Raw genomic sequence first — 12,590 nt, 5'->3', positions numbered from 1 at the left:
CCCAATTTGCAAAGTAGTTCCTAAAGCAACTAAATGTACTTCTTTATTGTCAGGATGATGGGGATGGCAGCTGGCAGTGGCAAAGCCTTGCTGAAGGCTGGGTGCCAGGTGGGCACCACAGGCTGCTTCACATGTGTTCTCTCATATAACCCTCACAATGATCTCATCAGGCCAGGGCATTACCATTTCCACTTCACAAAGAAAGAAACAGACTAGTGACACAGGCTAGCAAGTGCATGAAAATAACAGAGTTCCTCCAACACTAATTTCATTTATCCTCATAATTTCACTCATCTAGCCATTCTGCCAACCAAAATTTATAAGCTCATTTTAGAAATTTAAAAACTTAAAAATAAATGTTTTAAACTAAAGTAAAACCTTAATCTATATAATTTAGTGATCTCACAGAACCTTTATAGATAGGTCTCTGGATTAAAGTCAATAAATACTTACTGCTTGTGTAGAGGATTTTTGCTAGGGTCATTTCCAGTATAGCACCACGGCTCCCTTCACCAATCATGTGCAACTTTTGAGATTAAAACAAAACAAAAGAGAACAGAGTGAATCTTCATATAATGCCCACATACACCACAAACATATCTGTATGGGATGAATGTACAATCTTTGCTTTATAACTCTTCAACATTTTGGTTATAAAAACTATAGCATCAAGACTTTGATTGTCTTGTGGTATTTTAAGTTAATGAGTTCTGGGGGAGCAATACCCTGACAGATCTGAAATTTATTATCATGCCTAGCCTGAATGAGACCTTTGCAATGGGCTGAGGATTTAGATCAGTGGTTCAGCTGCCTGCCTTGCAAGTGCAAGGACCCAAGTTCAATCCCTGGCACCAAAAAAAAAAAAAAAAAAAGAATGAGACCTTTGCAAAGCAAACAGGCCACTCTCAGCAAACTACAGACTATTCGCAGTAAACAAGACAGCTGGCCATAAAAAATGTTTAGGGTAGAATATACAATCTCCCAGGAGCTGAGAAGTCCAGTGATTGTCTGCACACCTGCACTGACCATTCTTGGACCCTCAGTCATAAACATTTATGATCATAACCCCCTTTTCAATCCCTAATAAACATGATTTTCTTCCCAGCTAGCTGCTAATATCTCTCTTGATGTTAGCTCATCCGCCCATGGATGAAATCTCTTCTAGTTAGCTGCTGATATCTATCTCTTGATGTTAGCCCATCCAAACACAGATGTAATAGATTCGGCTTTTGCCAGCAAGGTGCTGAAATCTGTCCCCAGTTTCAGTCTCTGCTCACTGGAATAAATCTTTTCTCTCACAAAGCCTGTTCCAAATGGTCTCACATGCACCACTCATAATACTTATGAATATAAAAATGTCTAAACATGGACATATTCACATTTTAAGAAATACTTCACATAAAATCAAATTTAAGATTACCAAGCATGGAATGTCTCATCTGTTGTCATGCCTTATATCTAGATGTCTCCACAAAGTCTCATGTGTTCATACATGAGGATTTTGTAAGGTGACTGGATCATGGGTGATACTGGATTAGACCACCAATGGGTTTATAGCTGGGTGTGCTGTTGGGAGGTGAAGCCTGGTGGAAAGAGGTGGCTAACTGGGTGTGGCCTGGAATATATATATCCCTCTTCATGCCTTGATCTTGCCTTGCTTCCTGCCTGCCTGCCATGAACTATTTCTCCTCTTTGATACCCCTCTGCCATGGTACCCTGCCTTGGAGCCAGGTGACTATGAACTGAAATCCCTACAAACTGTGAGCCAAAATAAACCTTTCCTCCTTTAACTTTGGGTGTCGGCATCTGACAGAAGAAGACCCAAAAGAGCTGAGAGACTCTGACCATGGCCCCAAAAGTAATGCCTGAGGAGACTTAACTGACCTTGATATATATATCAGGAAGCAAATCACGATTGACAAAGGTCTCACTTTAACTTGGTCTTGAACATCCAGCAACAAAAGGATAATAGCCTACAGTGGCGAGGATTCAGCTCAGTGGCACAGCACCTGCCTCACAAGCGCAAAGTCCTGAGTTTGATCCCCAGTACCATGAAGAAGAAAAAAAAGAACAAAAGGATATAGCCAGAGATATATATGAGTAATAATGATATAGCCTAGATGTAGAGAGAGGGGCTCCAATCACTGACCCCTGCTGACAGCTCCAAGGCCAGCTGGTTACAATTGCTATTCCAGCCCTTAAAAACAGTGTCTGATGTGGCTCCTTCCTCAACCTCCCTTTCCAGTCTATTGCTCATGTTTTGGTCATATGTGCTGTAATCTCTTGGTAAAGCTTGTTTATTTTTGCCTAGAAGCTGCCAAACTCCAAGTAGTCATACAGAGAAACCCTCTATAAAGGTGCCAGACTTCTTCCAAGGAGGCCCATCAGATGAACCTCCCTGCTGAGGAGGAAATGCAGGGGAGGGTGTAGATAAGGAAAAGAGGATGAAGGCCTTGTTGAGCTTTGTCAGAAGTTAAAGGAGAAGAAAAGAAAAGAAGTTAATGGAGAGACTTATTAAGGGCAGTGGCCTGCGCCTAAGGCCGAGGATTTAGCTCAGTGGTTTCGGGCAAGCGACCCGAGTTCGATCCGGCACCAAAAACAAAACAAAACAAAAAAACAAACAACAAAAGATAAAGGCAGGTAAACTACAGCAATCAGAAAGACAAACGTAAGGGCCAGGGATTTAGCTCAGTGGTTTCAATGCCTGCGCTGCGCAAGCGCAAGGACCCCATCCCCGGTACCAAAAAAATAAATAAATAAGGAGGACAAAGGCAAAAATCCTAAACCCCTTTACTTAATACATATGCCTAAACTACCTGTCCCTAACCCCCCACCCTTAGTCCTAGCCTCCACTAAACAACAGGAAAGGTCATGTGATGGGACGAAATCCAAGGGTAGGACCAAAAACAGCCATGGAGCCAATCAGATTCCAAAAGCCTACATGGGACAAAGAATTCAATAAAAAGAACTGTAGCCAAGAATCCAGGAGTATTTCACTTTCGAATGCTCCCTACCCCTCCAGATTAGCTATCCATCATCTCTCTCTCTTCCCCCTTTTTCTCCACCTTCAAATAAATTGTCTTCTTTTAGTTTAAAAAAAAAACAAAACAAAAATGGCCGAGGATTTAGCTCAGTGGCACCGCTCCCTTGCAAGCCCAAGGTCCTGAGTTTTATCCCTAACACCACAAACAAAAACAAAAACTGTGTGTCGGGTATTCTGTCCGAGCAATGAGAAAGTAAGACACCTATATTGTCTGTATACTAAAACAAATTACTTATTGTTAGAGGTACTAATAGACCCACATAATCAGTTCCACAAATACAGTATGTTAGGATAATAAAAATGTTGATAAATTTCAAGTAACCAACCTCATCTACGACAACCAGACCGAGACTACTAATCCTTCCAGTTTCAATCAAGGAGTTCACGAGGCTATGTGCTTTCTCAATAGTGGCAATATATATTGATTTCTTTTCCCTTCTTTTAGTTGGAGGAAATTTTCCTTTGCTTCCAGCATATTCTTCAACAAAGAAACCAAGTTCTATACCGAAACTTGACAAACCTGAAATCTAAATATTAGTTAAGATAAACAAAAACACAAATAAATAAGCACTCTATTACTAGTCACAGGGACTTTTTAAAAAAGCTAAGTTAGGGGCCAGGGATTTAGCTCAGTGGTTCCGCCACCTGCCTTGTAAGCACAAGGTCCTGAGTTTGATCCCCGTACCAAAAAAAAAAAAAAGATTAATTGGTGTTTAATACCAATTGATGGGAAACAACTACATACTAGACATACATATCTAAGAAATACCATAAAAATAAAGGGTTGATTTTGTAAATAAAGGTAACTTTTAAACTACACAATAAAGGTGAAAATAAATTTCAGCTATCTCCTTTGATGTCAAAAAGCAATACTCATTTATTTTAATCAAAAAGTTGATAGGCCAGGGATTTAGGTCAGTGGTGCCACGCCTGCCTTGCAAACTCGAGGTCCTGAATTTGATCCCCGGTACCACACCCTACTCCAAAAGTTGGTTTGTTTCTGCTTGAAAACATTTAAGATGGAGGTTATCCACCAGTTTAGAAATAATAAAACTTTCTAGAATAGGTAGTTAGTATCTGAAGCAATCGCAGGCAAATACGCTGGTTTTGTATTTTCTAAATATATTCTCTATCATGAAGAGGTACTTCTTTATAGTTGATACAAAGTTATTATTCGTGCTACTGTTTAGCTCTTAGTGTCATATTAACAAACAACGTTTGTTTAAAAACATACCTTTTCTTGTTCGCCGCCTGCTGCGCAAGTGCAAGGACCCAGAGTTCGATCCCCGGTACCAAAAATAAATAAATAAATGAATAAAAATAAAAACATACCTTTTCTTGGACAATTGCCACATATGGAAGTATCATTAAAACATCTTTTCGCCGGCAAAGCAATTCCTGTAGCATTAAGATCTCAGCTACGAGGGTTTTCCCACCACTTGTTGGCAAAGAATAAATTAAATTTTTTCGTTCTTGTACACAACTCAGTGTTAAGCAAGTATGTTGCCATTCTGTGGAATTTAAGCGGGGGGGGGGGGGGCTCAGTGTTAAGTACTGTGTGTTGTGGAATTTAAGGAAAGAAAATCATTAGTTTCCTCTTCTATATTTTCAATCTCAAGAAAGTTTTCCATGAAGGGAAAAATCAAACCCTTCTTTCTGTGGCAATTAGCTCATAAGGGTAAATGCACTTATAGTCAATGTTAAATGTCAACTATCCCATGCACACGGCCAGTGTGCTAGCTCAGGCCTGGGCAGGGCCAGGTAAAGCTGATTCACCATCAGCTGCAGACTTTGGAGACTCTAACAAGGAGAGGCAGAGCCCTGGGGGACAAGGGGCATGACAGGACACCAGAGAAACAAAATAACAGCAAAGGACCTATGTGAATTCTAAGCCTTTCCTCTTATATTCTGCAAGATTATGGGAGCTTACCTTCCTCATTCACCCAAAAGTCATCTTAGAAATAGAAGGAGGGGTGCCAACCATGGTGGTGCACACCTGTGATCCCAGCACTTAGGCTGAAGCAAGAGGATCGCCACAAGTTCAAGGCCAGCCTAGGCTACATAGTGAGTTCAAGCCCAGCATGAACTACATAGTGAGGCCCTGTCTCAAAAAAAAAAAAAAAAAAGAGGGAAAAAAATCCACGAGGCTTTGCACAAACCAATAAAAATTTCAACTGACTCTCTTAGGGATCTGAACTTTGAATGGTTCAGATACCATTTTAAACTGCTAAGACTGTTTAAAGCATAAAACACTAGAATTACTATATTTACCTGTACATCTGAGCTTCATTCATACAGCTTAGCAAGGTGGGATTCATGAAAACAGAACAGATCCAAGACATGGTGTGAACATTAATATAGATGCTTTGTAGAATAACAATGTATGAAATCATGAAAGTCTTCAAAATGTGTATTAGTATTTTATCTTTAGAAAAGCAGGCAAGCCAGGCATGGTGGAGCACGTTTGTAATCCTAGCACTTGGGAGGCTGAGGCAGGACAACCACTCTGAGTTCAAGGCCAGCCTGTACTACATAGTGAGACCCTGTCTCAAAACAAAAACAAAACAAGAAAAACAGGCAAAGACCTGACATTACACAGCAGGCCGAAATGCAAATGGCCAATACATACATAAACATTCAACTGCAGTTTTGGAGGGTTGAAAAAATAAATTCTTAAAAAAAAAAGAGATCCATATGTGTAAAATCCAGAGATTGGCAGTGAGGAGAAAGAGGCATTCTCCTCTACCATTTGTGAGAACACAAACTGCTACGATCTTTCAGGAAGGTAATCTAGCAGCATCAAAAATAAAACTGTGTATTGCTTTTGATTATTTCTCAGACCCTGCACCTACACAAGGGGATAAAAAGACTCTTCAGCACATTCATCACAGCTGTGCCTGTGACTAACAAGGGGTGGGGGTGGCAGGGTTGAATGAATTGTTGTACAATCACATGCTATAACTCTTTGCAGTTTAAAAATGGGAGGGGGGTAGAGCTGGGTGTCGTGTATGCCTGTAATCCCAGCGCTTGGGAGGGTGAGGCAGGACTGCTGGGAGTTTGAGGCCAGCCTGAGCTACACAGTGAGACCCTGTCTCAAAACACCAAACAACAAAAAAGATCATAAATGTGTGTTGAGTAATTACATATAAATATTTGAAATCTATACATAAAAAGATTGGGTTTGAGATGATAGTTTTTTTGGTATTAGGAATCGAACTCGGGTCCTTCAGCTTGCAGGGCAGGCAGCAGAACCACTAAGCTAAATCCCCAGCCCAAAAAGATTGGGTTTGAATATATGTTTTAAAAATTAAATTAGGCTGGGCATGGTGGCACATGCCTATAGTGGGAGGCTGAGGCAGGAGGATCACTGTGAGTTTGAGGCCAGCCTAGGCTACAATGAATTCAAGAGTAATCTGAACTACACAGCAAGGCCCTGTCTCAAAAAAAACAAAAATTAAATAAATTTAAAATGTTAAAAATTAAGTAAGAATTACTAATGGGATATATCTCAAAGGTACAAGAAACAGGTCTGAATCAAAGTTCCAGGTGACTTTTTTTTTCCAATGAGTACCAAATATTTACAAATGACTACCCCTTTTTCTTCTTTTGCATTGCGAAAGATTGAACCCAGGACCTCACATATACTACCACAGGCAAGTGATCTATCACTGAGCCATATCCCAGCCCTGTATTTTTTTTCTTTAAAGATATTTAAAAAATACTAGGTGAGTTTGATCCCCGGTACCAAAAAAAAAAAAAAAAAAAAAAAAAATACTAGGGTAGGGGTTGCTCACCATACACAAGGCCCTGGGTTTGACCCTTAGCACCAAAAATAAAATAAATTAAAAAAAATTTTTTTAAAAACCCAAACCTGGGGCCAGTGATTTAGTTCAGTGGTTCCGCTGTCTGCCTTGCAAGCACAAGGTCCCAAGTTCGATCCCCAGTACCAAAAAATAAAAAAATAAGTCAAACCAGGGACAGGAATTTAGCTCAGTGGTTCTGCTGCCTGCCTCGAAAACACAAGGTCTGGAGTTCGATCCCCAGTACTAAAAAAAAAAAAAAAAAAATTAAAACCCAAACCAAAAAAACCCTTAAAGTTAATATGTAACACTTGAATACAATTTGAGACTATCCTTTATCATTTTCTTTTTGGTTTTTATCCTTTATCTTTACACATTAAATAATAAATGATATCAACTTAATTCTCAACATTTACACAAAACACATTAAGCACACAGTTGTTATGATAAAAAGGCAAAGGAAACAATGTAAGGTTGAGGTTCCTGTCAGAATCTCCTTGAGGCTGCTGCAACACAGGTTGCCAAGTGCCACCCAGGGGCTTTGAGGCAGCCGGGTGGGCCACAACGGGTGTTTCCACAAGTTTTCAGACAGCACTGACACTTCGGGTCAGGATCTGCACTTTTGAGAACCACTGCTTTAGCATAGTAAAAGTCAGCACATGCACTTATGCCTTAAATTTGCCATGTTATTAAACCAGATTTACAAGGAAAAAAGAGAATTAAAGCAAGGTGGTGCACACCTATAAACTCAGCACACAGTGGCTGAGACAGGAGGATCACCACAAATTTGAGGCCAACTTGGGCTACATAGCTCAAGGCCAGCCCGACCTACATAGCAAGACTGTCTCAAAAGAAAAGAGAGAATTAAAGCTGGGCATGGTGTTGCACCCCTATAATCCCAGCACACCAGAGGCTGAGGCGTGAGGATTGAGGCAGGGGGATCACAGCGAGTTCAAGGTCAGCCTGGGCTACATAGTGAGTCCAAGGCCAGCCTGAACTATATAGCAAGACTGTCTCAAAAATAAATGAATGAATGGATGGATGGGCTGGGGATGTAGCTCAGTGTAGGGCCCTGTGTTCAATTCCCAGTACCAAAGAAAAGTTATTTACTGAAGTCCTTACACTTAAGAAGCTGTCAGTGTAAAAAAAAAAAAAAAAGAGCTATCAGTGTAATTACTAATAGTCATTACAATATCTAATTTGGCATGTCTTTGACAAAGAATATAACTTGCACAAAGTGTTACCTCATTTTATAGATGAGGAGCAAAGTTTAACAGGGCCAGCATTCATAAGGTGACCTGCAACCTCCAGCAGTTGGAAACCTACTAGAGTATGGCACACACATTGCTAATTACATAGGAAAAAGGTAAATATGAGTCTTATCCTCAGAGGATTCATTCCAGCAGGAGGTGCAGATTAAAGAATTAAGTGCTAGGAGAAAAGCAGAGCACTAACATCTACTTTGAGGACAATATAGCCCGTTAGCTCTTAAATCAGGAACCTCACAATTTAGAATTCATTAGACTCCTGTGGAGTCTGGGATTAGACTATTTCCCCACTCCTTATTCTTCAACCTGATTCTATTCTTCCTGGGATAACCACCCACATTTTTATATATGATCTATGTAAGGTCTTTAAGATTCCAATAGGAGTTCCAGAAATAATTATGAAGTGATTGATGGGCTGACCTCCCAGTATGATGGCAACTGTCTCTTCTTTGTAAAAAATGACAAAATTGAAATATATAAAAGGACTCAAGATTTTTAAAAAACATTAAAGATACATTTCTTTGAGCTTAAATCTGAACTGGAGCTGTCTTTAAAGCTGCTTACTTGCCAGGCATAGTGGCACACAACTATAATGCCAGCCCTCAGGAGGCTGAGGCAGGAGAATCACTGAGTTTGAGTCCAGGCCAGTCTGAACTACACAGTGAGACCCTGTCTCAAACCAAAAACAAATAAATAGTAAATAAATAAATGTGTTTTTGTTTGGTACTGGGGATCAAACTCATGACCTTGCACTTGCAAGGCAGTCGGTGGAACCACTGAGCTAAATCCCCAGCCCAAATGTGCTTACTTTTAGCCAATAGTATTACTGACTTCTTTCACTCAAGGCACCTGAATGTTCAAAAGTTTCAACAACTAAATTTTGGTAGATTAAATCAGTCTCAATGACTGAGAAAACTGTGAAGCAGCTAGAAAATCAGAAAAATCAGGAGCAACATGTCAAGAAAGGAGAATTTCAAGAACGGACTGATCAGCAGGTAAGTTGCTGAGAAGTCAGACAAGGCAACTAGATAAGTGTCACTGGGTTTAGACACCCTAGTTGTCACATCTGCAGCCAGAGCATAGAACCCAGCATAGACTGGGAAGAAGAACAATTTCAGGAAAGATATGAGACAATAAGATGACTGCTTTGAGAAGTGTGACTTTGGGGAAAAAGAGGACAAGGGTGGAAGGCTGAAAGGGCAAGAATGTTATTTTCACTTTTCAAGTTGAGACCATGGAAGCATTTGTTTCTATTATCTGTGCTAATATGATAATTATAGAAAATTCTAATTTCATTTCAGCCAAAAGCATTACCATATAATGTTTCAATTCCTTTGAACTGAACATAAAGGTCTCTCACTTTGCTGGGTAATGAATAAAAAGGACCAAGGTCATCTGATGATGACTCAATTGTTTCTTTAGCAACATTAATCTCTTCAGATAGGAGGGCTTCTTTGAGCTGTTTATTCCTAGAAAATATTGGTGTTTGGGCCTTGGCATTTCCAGTCATGGCACTTTTTAGATAATCTTTAATACTTTTTCTTCTATTTGTGTCTGAACTAGCTGGGACTTTAGAAGACAATTCATCACTTGGCTGGGGTTGCTTTATATGATTATGAGGCAATTCTTCATTCTTATGAGAGCATGAGCTCCTGTCTCTTTCTTTAGTGGACTGGTGGCCCAAATCATCTGAAGAGTTCTGCAGGTTTTCAAAGTATAGCACCTGGGAAGAAGGCACATCATACAAAAGCTCATCTCCAGGTTCAGCACAGATGTCTTCACGCCCAGTCTGTTTCTCGGTCTGCTCTCCAGTTTCATAGTCAGTAAAGTCGTTTACATGAGAAATACTGAGTTTGTCTTTGATGCTTTCTGAGCAAAGATCTTCAGTGGCAAAGTCTGTAGCATGTTTCCCCTGTTCAGGTAGTTGCATATATTTCTGTTCCAGGTCATCAACTTGCACTAAAATGGAATTTTCAGTAAAGCTATCATAGTCACCAAACATGTCCTCTTCACTGTCATAATGCTGAAAAGAAAGCAAAAATATTTATGAGCAATTACAGCTTCATTAAGTATAAAAGCTTCAGGGCCGGGGATTTAGCTCAGTGGTTCCGCTGCCTGCCTTGCAAGCACAAGATCCCTAGTTCTATCCCTGGTACCAAAAAATAAAATAAAAACAAATGAATGGATAAGGATAAAAGCTTCAAGGGCTTAGCATGCGCGAGGCCCCAGGTTCAATCCCCAGGATGGATTTTTTAAAAAAATCAAGAATAAAAGCTTCAGTTTAAGGCTGTTAGATGCAAGCTAACCTATGAATAATATTATCAGTATTGTTTTACAGATGAAAAAAATGGAAGCCCAGAGAAGTGAAGTAACTGCTCAAACACTGCTCGTGTAGTGTGACAGTGACTCATTTTCATTCTCTCTTCTGCAGCTGGCTCGGAACCCAGAGTCCAGCACAGGCTCTATCCTCTAGGCCCCGGCTGGATTCTCATTCTTAAACCCATGCTAACACCTTAAGCCACAATTACAAATGACAGATATCCATCGAGATGTCAGCTCTCTACAAGCTTCTGGTAACTGCAACATTCCCCTACCAGGCTCTCAAAACACTACAGCTAGAAATTCCATTTGACCCAGCTATCCACCTTGTAAGTCTCTTCCCAAAAGAGTTAAGGACATCATATTACAGTAATAGATACTTACCCATGTTTACAGCAGCACAATTTATCACAGGTAAACCTTGGAAACAGCCTATATGCCCATCAACATATGGCTAGATAAAGAAAATGTGGTATTTATACACAATGGAGTAGTACTCTGCTATGAAGATAAATTTGAGGCATTCGTAGGTAAAAAGATGCAACTTGAGACCATAATATTAAGTGAAATAAGTCAAGACACAGGAAATGAAATATCCCATGGTTTCTCCTCGAGAAACTAAAAACTATATGTAAGCCAGGCATGGTGGCACGAATCTGTAATTGCAGAATTTGGGAGGCTGGAGCAGGAGGATCACTGTGAGTTCAAGCCAGCCTGGGCTACACAGTGAGCTCAAGGCCAGCCTGAACTACATAGCAAGACCCTGTTTCAAAACAAAAAAAAATTAGAGCAAGAGAGAGAAGGAGGGGAGGGGGGGGAGAGAGAAGAAAATAGAAGATAAACAGGAAGTAGGGAACTCTTTCAAATGGATAGCAGAAAGAGAGATGAAGGGAGGGAAGAGGGAAGGGGGGGCAGGCCAAAAAAGGGAATTAAAGGGGAAAAAATAATGAAAATAAAGCTTTTGCAGGGCTGGGGATTTAGCTCATTGGCGCTGCACCTGCCTTGCAAGCGCAAGGTCCTGAGTTCAACCCCGGTGGTAGAAAAAAAAGAAAAGAAAAGAAAAAGCTTTTGCAAATAGGAAGGGGACCAAGAGTTGGAAGGAGCAGGAAAGGAGGGAGAGTCAAACATGTACTAATAAAAATAGGTCTGGCCTGTAACAAAGTCATGATGCACCACTAGACATTATAGGAAACTGTTCTGAATCTGGAATTGAGATACAGTGTGCACTCCGACTTGGGGAGGGCTACTAAACTGAAGAGCTGTAAGCTTAGGGCAGCAGCACAGTGAAGCGATTAAGAACGCAGAATTTTGCCGGGGATTTAGCTCAGTCGTTCCGTCTCCTGCCTCGCAAGCATAAGGATCCGAGTTCGATCCCCCGTACCAAAAAAAAAAAAAAAAAAAGAACGCAGAATTTGGAGTCAGAACTCCGACTGCTCAGGGCCGGATTATTGCGTAAAACCTAAACATAGCTAGTTTCACACAGTAACCAGTGCGAGACGGGTCTTCAGTGAACAGATTTCAAAGCAGGAGGCGCAGTAATGTCTAAGCCCAGGTTAGACTCAGCGCTGTCATTCAGGTGCTGGGATCCACGCTTCCCATCTGAGCCCGGGCAATGCCTCATCAGTGCCGACTGACAGCGGCCACACGGAAGAGAAACAGGAAGGATGCTAGCTATCGCTCCATTGCTGCCACCTGGAAGGAAACTGCCAACGAGCTGCAGCTCCGCGCCCCCTGCGCACCTGGCCTCCCGCCCCGCGATCTGCTGCTAGGTCGGAAGGGCCGGATCGTGTTCCCGGCTCAGGGTGAACGGGACTGGCCCAGGGCTGCCCGCGGCCGTACCTTCGCCGGCTGCGCGGTCTTCCGCCGCCGGCCCCCGGCCCCCGCGGCGTCCTCCTCCTCCTCCTCCTGCACCTCGGCCTCGGGCTCGGCGGGGGCGGTGCACACGCTCGCCAAGCCCGGCCAGGTCCTCTTGCGGACAGACACCCGCCGGCGGATGCGGGACGCGCCTTCCTCCATGGGGCGGCCTGAGGCTCAGCTACCAAACTAAAAGGCCGGGGAGCGTGACAGACAGGGTAGGGGCAGCAAAGGGAAAAAAATGCGCCCGCTTCTCCATCCGTCTCAAATTTATTCCCTTGGCTCCCGAACCGGAAGCAGGGGCAC

General features: G+C 41.7%; 1 protein-coding gene across 2 annotated transcripts in view; it reads right to left on the bottom strand.

The window, feature by feature from the left end:
• The window catches only part of Helq (helicase, POLQ like), a 48,774-nt gene extending 36,188 nt beyond the window's left edge, over positions 1-12,586 (bottom strand). Inside the window, exons 1-5 of one of the 2 annotated variants that reach the window (XM_004872334.4) lie at positions 12,270-12,586; positions 9,426-10,134; positions 4,376-4,554; positions 3,370-3,570; positions 454-526 (exon numbers count right to left, since the gene is read on the bottom strand). In XM_004872334.4, the coding sequence (XP_004872391.1) occupies positions 454-526; positions 3,370-3,570; positions 4,376-4,554; positions 9,426-10,134; positions 12,270-12,446 (1,339 nt within the window). In that variant the 5' untranslated portion in view covers positions 12,447-12,586. Of the gene's footprint in view, positions 1-453; positions 527-3,369; positions 3,571-4,375; positions 4,555-9,425; positions 10,135-10,814; positions 11,823-12,269 lie in introns of those variants that run through there. The other variant, XM_087199334.1, reaches the window with a different exon arrangement.
• Between the last annotated feature and the right edge of the window lie 4 nt (positions 12,587-12,590).

Source organism: Heterocephalus glaber, unplaced genomic scaffold (assembly GCF_053883595.1).
Source record: "Heterocephalus glaber isolate CG9 unplaced genomic scaffold, H.glaber_assembly_v1.0 deba00001698, whole genome shotgun sequence".
NCBI lineage: Eukaryota > Metazoa > Chordata > Mammalia > Rodentia > Bathyergidae > Heterocephalus > Heterocephalus glaber.
The sequence above is the reverse complement of the archived record's forward strand: the minus strand, read 5'-3'. Positions and strand labels throughout refer to the sequence as shown.